Source organism: Morone saxatilis, unplaced genomic scaffold (genome assembly GCF_004916995.1).
Source record: "Morone saxatilis isolate NCDOM2014 unplaced genomic scaffold, NCSU_SB_2.0 Contig21, whole genome shotgun sequence".
Taxonomy (NCBI): Eukaryota; Metazoa; Chordata; class Actinopteri; family Moronidae; genus Morone; species Morone saxatilis.
In genome coordinates, this window is record NW_023339774.1 from 13327720 (window position 1) to 13337442 (window position 9723).

The 9723-nt window shown below is 40.7% G+C and overlaps 1 protein-coding gene across 1 annotated transcript in view; it reads left to right on the forward strand.

Moving 5' to 3' along the window:
- The window catches only part of dnm1a (dynamin 1a), a 51831-nt gene that overhangs the window by 39806 nt on the left and 2302 nt on the right, over window positions 1-9723 (forward strand). Inside the window, exons 16-21 of the mRNA XM_035668324.1 lie at window positions 4430-4539; window positions 5230-5341; window positions 5610-5624; window positions 5954-6121; window positions 6223-6464; window positions 7142-7345. Of these exons, the coding sequence (XP_035524217.1) occupies window positions 4430-4539; window positions 5230-5341; window positions 5610-5624; window positions 5954-6121; window positions 6223-6464; window positions 7142-7345 (851 nt within the window). The remainder of the gene's footprint in view (window positions 1-4429; window positions 4540-5229; window positions 5342-5609; window positions 5625-5953; window positions 6122-6222; window positions 6465-7141; window positions 7346-9723) is intronic.

Here is a 9723-nt window from a genome sequence, read left to right on the forward strand (position 1 = left end):
ATATATATATATACATTGTGTGTGTGTGTGTGTGTGTGTGTGTGTGTGTGTGTGTGCATGGAATTAGAACTACATCATTCTAGCATTGTGTCTCATTGTGATCAGAACACATAATTGTTTTACTTCAGTAACTGTCAAGAGTTAGTTCAAATTACTGAAGTGCATCTTTCTGTTGACATTAACAATGGATTATCAAGAGAAACAAGACAACTCACATTATTTTTGGAAAGACAACAGTGGCCAGAAGACTCAAGAAATCTTTCATGAGGTTAACTTCTGGTCCATTATGGAAGATGATACCATGCATGCTCATCTTAAAGCAGAAGCCTACAAGGTGGCTGATCTGATTGCTAAATATTGGGGCAATCGGAGGACATCAAAGTTCAAGATAGACCAGATGACTTGTGAAAACTTTGATGGAGACAGCTTCTGGTCTATCATGAAAAATAAGGCCCTGCATGATCATCTCAAGCAGGAAGCCTACAAGGTAGCTGATCTGATTGCCAGAGAATGGGGAAATCAGAAAAAGTCCAAGGTAGACAAGCAGACTTGTGAAAACCTGGATGAGGACAGGACTTCCACCCCTCATCCTCCTTCTACCACAGCCAAACCATCTCAACCATCCCAGGTGAGACCGTCTTGCTCAAACACTGATGAAGACAAGCAGCGACTGTTGTCCAGTCCTGAAAAAAGCTCGGACGATATCTGTAAACTGCTCGGCTCTGAAGACTTGCAAAAAAAAATTGATGGTTTAACATCCGTTCAAGATCTGGCAAGGGACCATCCGGAGGTATTGAAGACCACACTTTATAAGATCTGTGTGGGTGTCATGGAGGAGGTTAAAAACATGCACTCGATGGTGTCCCGCACTGCTATTGCCACCTTGGGGGAGATGTATGCTCACCTCCAGAGGGCTATGGATGACATGGTGGAGCAAACAGGCCGCATGCTGATACTAAAAGTGTCTGAGTCCGACACCTTTATTCAGCAGCAGGCAAATCTCGCACTGGACACTATGGTTCAAAACTGCAGCCCCGGTCGCACCATGAACACCCTGCTGAATGCAGGACTGAGTCATCGCAATACTACAGTTAGAGCAAGCACAGCTCAGCACCTCAGCCAGTTATGCAAAATCCTTGGAGCCACACGGACCCTCACAGGTGACAAGAGCTTTACCAAACGCTTCCTTATTGCTGTGAGAAGAATATGTGTGGATGCTGCAGCGGACGTGAGGCGCCATGGACATGACATCGTCCAAAACATTTCCACTCACGGCGCCTTCCAGAAGCAGTGGAAAGAGGCTGTCCCAGAAATGGACAGAAGCTTGCAGGAGTCATAAAGAAATTGCAAAAGGGACCTAAGGACCCAAAGGACAATAATTGCATTACTGCTGATTGATAATAACTGTCAATAAAGGTCCTTTCTGAATTAAATATAACAAACAAGACCTCATGCTCTTCAGTCAAAGCACAAAATGTCTTTGAAGTTTTAAGGGATGATACAATGTTAAATGCAACAAAACGAAATTTGCTTTGAGAACTAATTAACAAATTTGAACATTGTTGGCAGGTCCATTTTGAGTATCTATTAATTTCTATTCTTTTCTATTTTCTAAATTTTTTTCTATTATTTTATTGTTTAGTAGTTATAAAAGAATGATGTAATTATTATTATGTAGTTATGTATTATGTAAAAACAATTACATGCATAGTAAATTTGATTAATTGCAAAATTGTTTGGTAATACACACCACTTAAGAACAAAATGAACTATAAACAAAAAACTAAATCTAGTTTTAATACCTATTACTGTATTTCAATTGACATGGTTATTCATGTGCACAAATACATGTATGTTAAATCAAAATACCATAAACAAATAGACACACAGCAAACAAGGGACGGTATATTCTAGTATTGTAGCAGTATTTTATTTTTTATTTAACAAGACAAGTCAATTGAGAACCAGTTCTCATCTACAATGATGACTTGGCCAAGAGGCAGCAACAGGAGGCAAGTCGATACAATAATTAAAACGTAATACAACAATCCAAAAACAGAACACTAAAGTACTACAGTAAGTAGATTACTGGTTTGCTTCTCACAAGTTGCTTCTTACATGTTCTCAAAATCTTGTTCTGCATTCCCAACTCTTGACCAAGTATACACACTTTGTATTACACTTAGGCTGTTTCCATGGTGACGGTTGCAAACAGAGGGGAAGTCTCCTGACAATCCAGTAGTGGTATAGCCATCAAAAATCCATACCTAACCTCAGTGTCAGTGTCTCCTGGAAGCTCATTCACATTCACACACATTCTCATGCAAGTAAAATTCTGCAGATAAAGGTCAAATAAAGTGTGTGTGTGTGTGTTTGTGTGTACTACATACATATGTATCTCATACAGCTTACGCATGTCCTGTGTGTATGCGTGTGTGTGTGTACTTAACGTCTGAAATCTGTACGTTTGCCCGCTATTGCTGGATGGCTTTTATGGGAGCATATGGAAAAGCACTCAAGTTCTGACTTCCACACAACTACACACACACACATAAAAACACACACGCAAGTTGGGCTGATTGACAGAGAAAGAAAACCTCTGGATAATCTGTTAGAACTGTGTGCGATATTTAAATAATACTCATACATGTGTGCCTTCTATTAGTTTTTTTCTTTTCTGACAATTCTTGTTGTTTGCAGATGCATAAAATCTAATTCTTCCATTCTCACACATCCTCTTTAACTTTTTCTACTAATAGTAATTAATAGTAAGCAATCACAGAGTGTTTGTTACTGTATTAATATCATTATCATTAACACTAGTTTGCCTTTCCGTCCCTGCTGTGGTTCAGTTTCTCTGTACTTTCCCCACATCATGCACACACTCATACCCCAGTCCCCCTCCCCTCCTCCTCCCTTCCCAATTCTCCTGACTGGATTTACTGGCCAGCGGAGAGGAAAATGTATGAATCAGTCCAAGGTTGCTCACTCCCAAGGAGAGGGAAAGCCAGAGAGCGAGGGAACAAGGGGAAAGAGGAAAAATAAAAGATGGAAGAGAGCGAGAAAAAGGAGGAAGCCAAAGATCGAGAAATACTGAACAAAACTAGAGGTGGAGTACGGGGACCTCTTTGCCCTCTGTGCCACAATAAATGATGATGTCAGCATCCAGCAGTCTGGGGCGATTGCTTGTTTAGTTTTTTCGTGTAGCGGACACCTGGGTGTATCGCTGCTGCCAAATGTGTGTGTGTGTGAGAGAGAGAGTTTTTACATGCATTTAGGGGATATGACCATTTGGCTGCACAGGTCATAAATCCTTTGATGAAGGAGTTTGGTCACACACACAACCTCTTGTCTCCCTCTCTCTCTTTCACACACACGTACACACACACACACACACACACTCACACTGGGTTGGGCAGGGCAGGCCCGTGGTTAGCTATCCAGATGGTTTTAAGGTTAGTTAGAGACTACGCTCAAAGGTGCTGTTTGCAACCAAAGCAGCGTGTGTGTATTTCTGTGTGTGTGTGTGTGTGTGTGTGTGTTTACAGAAACTCACTCACCCTGTGCTATATTTGGCTTCTCTTTTTTTTTTAAATACTAATTTTACTGTCGATGGTAAAAGATTAACACACGCACAAGCATATGCAGAAACTTAATTTTGTAACAATAGACTTTGAGAGGTTTAACCACAATGTATGTGTGTGTGTGAATGAGTGAGTGAGTGAGTGAGTGAGTGACAATGGGATAGAGAAGGAGAGAGAGAGTGCTGGCATGTGTCAGACTGAGCTGACTAACTTTGAGGTTCCCTGATTCATAAATAGTTGGATGTCTGGATATCATATGTTGTGTGCAGATTTACAAGTACAAGAGATTTCTGCACTGGAACGCGGTTTCTCTCTCTCTCTCTCTCTCTCTCTCTCTCTCTCGTTCTCTATGTGTGTGTGTTTCTCATTTGTTTTTTGCCCCCCCAACCCGCTTTTTTTTTTTTTTAACTCTGCACAACTGTAATCAAAACCACAGACTCGAGGTCTGTGAACGACTTTCCCATTCGTGTCTCTTGCATTTTTCTTCTCTCTTTTTTTGTGGGCTGTTAAATTTAATATGTGTGTGTTTCATCTGCTTTCCTTTTGTCCCTTTGAATCTAATCTGGTATTGTTTCTTTACGATTGACACGATACAAGTGAAGTTGATGCTGCAAAATCTTTAAATATTACATTTATAAAGTAGTAAATTCATCAGCACACAATGATTGTGATGCAAAATCTTTTTTTTATGTGGGTCCAGTACACAATGTCAGTGCAAACACTGTAAATCTCTTTTACCCTTTTTTTACCCTTTAAGCAAATTCCTCACTCATGGCGCAAAGTCAGTCTCTTTCTTTCTTTTCCTCACATATACAACTCGTGTGTTTCTCTTTCGCCTCCTGCAGGAGAAGGAGAAGAAGTACATGCTGCAGGTGGACAACCTGAAGCTGCGGGATGTGGAGAAGGGCTTCATGTCCAGCAAGCACATCTTTGCCCTCTTCAACACTGAACAGAGGTGTTATTATACCCCCAGATACATCAATATACATATACACAGCAGATAAACATTATGGATCACACTGCAGTGGTGTTATTTTAGATATAGAATTAAATCTTTGTTAGACAAATTGTGCAGTTGTACAGAAATATGCTGAATCCTACATACAAGCATTACAAATAACACACACACTAACACACTATTACCATTAGCATTAGCTCTGTAGCCCACAAGCATTTCAGGATTCATGTGATTTATGTGTAAAATTTTAAGTTTTCAGTTAAGAACATTATGAAAATTATTAATTAGTGCTGGCAACAAAATGTACTTAAAGTAATAAAAATAAAAGTACTAATTAGTACTGACTCCTGTCAGTGTAATAATAATATATTGTTGGGTAATTTTTTAAGCTTGAACATGTAAGCAGGACTTAAATATATTATAATATATATATATATAGTAACATCAAACAACAAATCTCAAACTTTAGCTGTAAAATAAATGTAACTGAATATAAAGCAAAATATTTGCCTCTGAAATATAATGGTGTAATAGTATAATGAATAATGAAGACTGTATTTAAGTAAATGTTACTTTGCACCACTGACACTGCTGCTCCGTTGACACATATTTGCTATAAAATAATAGTATATAAAAGATGGAGAACATCGTTCAGAGCTTAGTTTTGATCTCATTGTGTGTCCACAGGAACGTGTACAAGGACTACCGTCAGCTGGAGCTGGCCTGTGAAAGTCAGGAGGATATTGATGCTTGGAAGGCCTCCTTCCTCAGAGCCGGAGTTTATCCTGAACGCGTCACGGTAAGATTTTTTGGTTTTTGTATGCATATGCCAAAGGTAGGAAATGAATAGTAAGTTGGGATTTCTCCATTGCACATGAAACCATATTCAAAACACATTATTAACCTAACCAAGAATGCTTGTTGATTGTTTTTTTTTACGTGTTGTATATATACTGTTGTTGTGATGTTTACTTGGAGTCTATTTTAATGTTGTCAAGTTTTCTCATATGACACTGTATCTGTCCTCTTTCAATGTTTGTTTTCTTCATCGCTGTTTGGCCTTATAGGACAAGGAAGGAAAGGTATGTCACTCTGCATAAAGAATTGTCATCATCTTTGTGTCTTTCATATAACGTTTCACCCTAAAACAATTATTTTAAATTAACTGATTATTGGTGCTATATAGTTCTAGGAGAGTTAATTTTTACAGATTAAATTTAAATAAAAGCAAATAGAAATGACAAAAGAAAGAAAAGAGGCCACTTTGCTGTATAATTCCAATGTTATGCTGCCTCACTTTTATCTTGTATGTTGTATCTGCAGTCTCTGTTGTGCTAACTCTTTCTTGCTGAAGCTAAACTGACATTATACTCTGTGTCCTCTGTCCACCCTCCCTTATTCGTCTCCACAGAGTGACGGCGATGAAAATGGCTCGGACAACTTAATGCACAGCATGGACCCTCAGCTGGAGCGGCAGGTGGAGACCATTCGTAACCTGGTTGACTCCTACATGGCCATCGTCAACAAGACCGTCCGCGACTTGATGCCGAAGACCATCATGCACCTCATGATTAACAATGTGAGTCATCAACTGTCAGCTCTTTCGTATTTATATATACTCCAAACATAGAAACTTTAATTTTCCTCATAAAACATTTCTCTCTCTCTCTCTTTGTTTAGACTAAGGAGTTCATCAATGCGGAGCTTCTGGCTCAGCTGTACTCGTGTGGTGACCAGAACACACTGATGGAGGAGTCTCAGGAGCAGGCCCAGCACCGCGATGAGATGCTGCGCATGTACCACGCCCTGCGGGAGGCCCTCAGCATCATCGGTGACATCAGCACAACCACCATAACCACCAGCATGCCGCCACCCGTGGATGACTCCTGGCTGCAGGTGCAGCGGAGCGGTTCCGGAGGAAGGTAAGGCACGATGAGACTATACAGAGGACAGAGGAGGAGGATCGGTTGGTGGGAATAGTTTGTTTTTTTAACACTTGAAGTTATTTTTTTTATCTGGGTCAATGCTATTGAATTATCAAGTAAAATATGAGCTTTACACATAACCATTATCAGATTGGTTGTTTTATTTTTGTTTTCTTAACATGCACTGGGTAACCACTTCCACCATATTAGGTTCCATACTTCGTTGTGTTTAAATTAGATCTGTTATATTTTTCTTACAGAGTACTCAAAAGTGTAGTTGCCTGGTCAAAAACTTTGGTTCAGTTGCCCATGGAGGACAGTAGTTGTTAATAATATTGGGTCGTCTTTTCTATCTCAATCTTAATGGTTCATTTTGACCCTTGGTGGATGGGTGATGGTTGGACAAACAGATAGTTGATAGCACAGGGTCACATTCATTAGATATCTTGAAGATTAGATTAATAGATGGATTAAAGGGTTCAAGAATTAGACGAAAACGTTTTAAGCAATGCAAAGAAAATTGACAGAAATGGAACAATTCAGGGAGTAATCAAGTGATCAGGCCTTAGAGTTGAGGAAGGCAAGAACACCATCAAACAACTACCCTATGATTATTCTGCTAAGCAACTTAATGCTTGTTGCTGCTCCTGATGCTCTCCTCCCTTCTCCTCCAGGTCTCCAGCTACCAGTCCAACTCCAAACCGCAGGGCTCCACCGGGACCTCCGAACCGACCAGGCTCTCGCGGGCCTCCACCTGGGCCTCCTCCAGCTGGGGGACCCCCTGTCCCATCTCGCCCGGGGTCCTCCCCAGACCCTTACAGCGGGCCGCCGCCCACTGTTCCCTCCCGGCCTAATCGCGCACCCCCAAGTGTGCCCAGGTTAGTAACAACAGTTAGTGAGTGAAACAACCAACCCATCTTCACCCCAACGTATTTCACAGTATGTTTCAGTAGGTTTAACAAAGACTTTGAAAACCAAACCATAGCTTATAATACTATGACAAGCTATCCAACCTGAAGTGTGGATGCTCTCTGTTACTAAGGGGGATGTGAAGACACCCGGATGAGGGGATAAAGGAGGTAAATGAAGTGGAGAGCTCTGGTTGTGATAGAAGATAGATGAATAGAGTGATAGAGATCCCTAAATAGATGGATAGACCGTGATCTAACTCAATGGGATATGTTTCTCCTTTTCTCTTGGTCTGGGTTACCATTTGCGTACTTCCTTTCACCTAACCTTGTCGGTACCTTTCTGTCACCACTTTGAACTTTCAACACGCTGTCAAGCATCACTAACGATAGCAAACTCTCATGTTCATCGCTTACACCCACCTCACCGCTGTCCTCATCCTACTAATTAACATATGTGTGCTTCAAAGCAAGTCAGTGACTGGAGTGAGCATCAGAAAAAAAACTGGGTTTTCTTTTTGTTCCGGTTTCTCCATTAACTCTATGTGCCTTTGCACCTGTGAAAAATCACCTTGTGCTTGCCTGTGTTTGTGAGCTAGCTAACGTTTTTTTTTATTATTCTGGATTCATTGTCAGAGTAGCAGCTTGCCTCTTTTACCGTAGGAGACACGAACGTTGCTGCGCAAAGCTCTCACTGGCAAATGCAGCCTCAAAATCAGATGAAGGACGATCTCAAATCCTCACAAAGTCCTCATTAGTGAACTGAATCCATCTCGTATTCTGGTCTGTCCAAAGTGAGAGCCAAGCACATGTGACATTGGTCATTTCCTGCACTGTAACTGTTTGCACTCCTTTTCTCTTTTCCTCCTCTTCATCCCTCTTTTCCTCACCACACCTCTGTTCCCACACATGACTATTGTTCCTTCAACAGAATCACTATCACTGACCAATGAGGACTAACGTTTTCTGGTATGTTGGGTACTGTCTGCCATCATCATCATCTTCATCACCACCTTTCCTTCTTTCTCTTCCTCTCAGAAGGCATCCTTTCACTGCATGCCATTTTCTTTTGCTCACTTTTCTTTTTCTCTTCTCAGAGCGCTGCATGGGGCAAACACACACCCAGTTCAGATGGCCTGTGTGTGTTTGCATCAGTGTTTGAGCCTTTTTGAGGTTGACACTAACTTATTTATTGGAGTGGGTATGTCAGTATGTCAGTATGTGTGAAGGAGGAATTTTCTCAGATTATAGCAGCAGCTGGATTCAACTCAAATGTCCAAAACTTAAAGATTATTGTTTTAGTGTCGATGTTGTTGTATGTGATGCCATGACATGACCCATCCCTGACTTTGTCTCTCAGTGTCTGATGTTGTCCTGCAGAGTCATGGTATCTGTTAATATCGCCGTTCAGTACAGCATTTAGCGAGTGAGCAGGTAGCGATGCTGGAGATTCTCAACCGGACCTTTTTTTTTTTTACGGAAATACATACGTAAATATTTTTACTCTTTCAGGCCTCTAAAACAATAGAAATGAAACAATCTGAAAGGGGAATGTCACTCATTCGTAGCACTGTTGGCAACCTGTGAAAAGTAGTCATGAGCACACGGCAAAAAGGAGAAACATCAGAGAAAATAGTTTTTTAAAGGAATAGTTTGTAAATTTTTGGGAAATATGCTTTAGTTAGATGAGAAGGTCTATACCACTATATCTTTACAGTAAATATGTAGCGACCGCTTGTAGCCAGTTAGCTTAGAATCAGTACTAGAATCAGGGGAACCGCTAGCTTGGCTCTGCCCAAAATCCACTTAAAGCTCACTAATACCCCTGGTGCTAGTTCTGGGCTGGTCCTAGTGCCGGTTCAGAGTTGGTTCCACTTGAGAACCTCCTAAGAACCGCTTTGTTTTTCTACGTCAATGTACGTCTGTATACATCTCCAACGTTAGTTATAGTTACCAAGGTTACCCGAGCTGGCTCACATCAGTGTTATGAACGTAGAACATAACATAGATTATTTTTTTTTCTGCATGTTTATAACATCTATGATACATTCACAACATCAATGTGAGAAATTAGTAGCCCACTAAACAGATAATAAACACATATCTGGCTTGCGACAAGGAGCAGCCTAACATAAAGGTTCTTAGTCCTAGACCATCAAAATCCCTGTACAGCGCTGGAACCAGTTTTCCTGGCCCACGAGCCGGTTCTTGAAAAGTGAATAACTTGTTCAAGATTAGGAACCGGCTACAACCTGCCCTCAAACTTCTTTGGTGAAAAGGGGGTATTATTAACATTAAAATTAATTAGCAGCTACATCTATATTGTATAGAAATGAGAGTGGTATCAA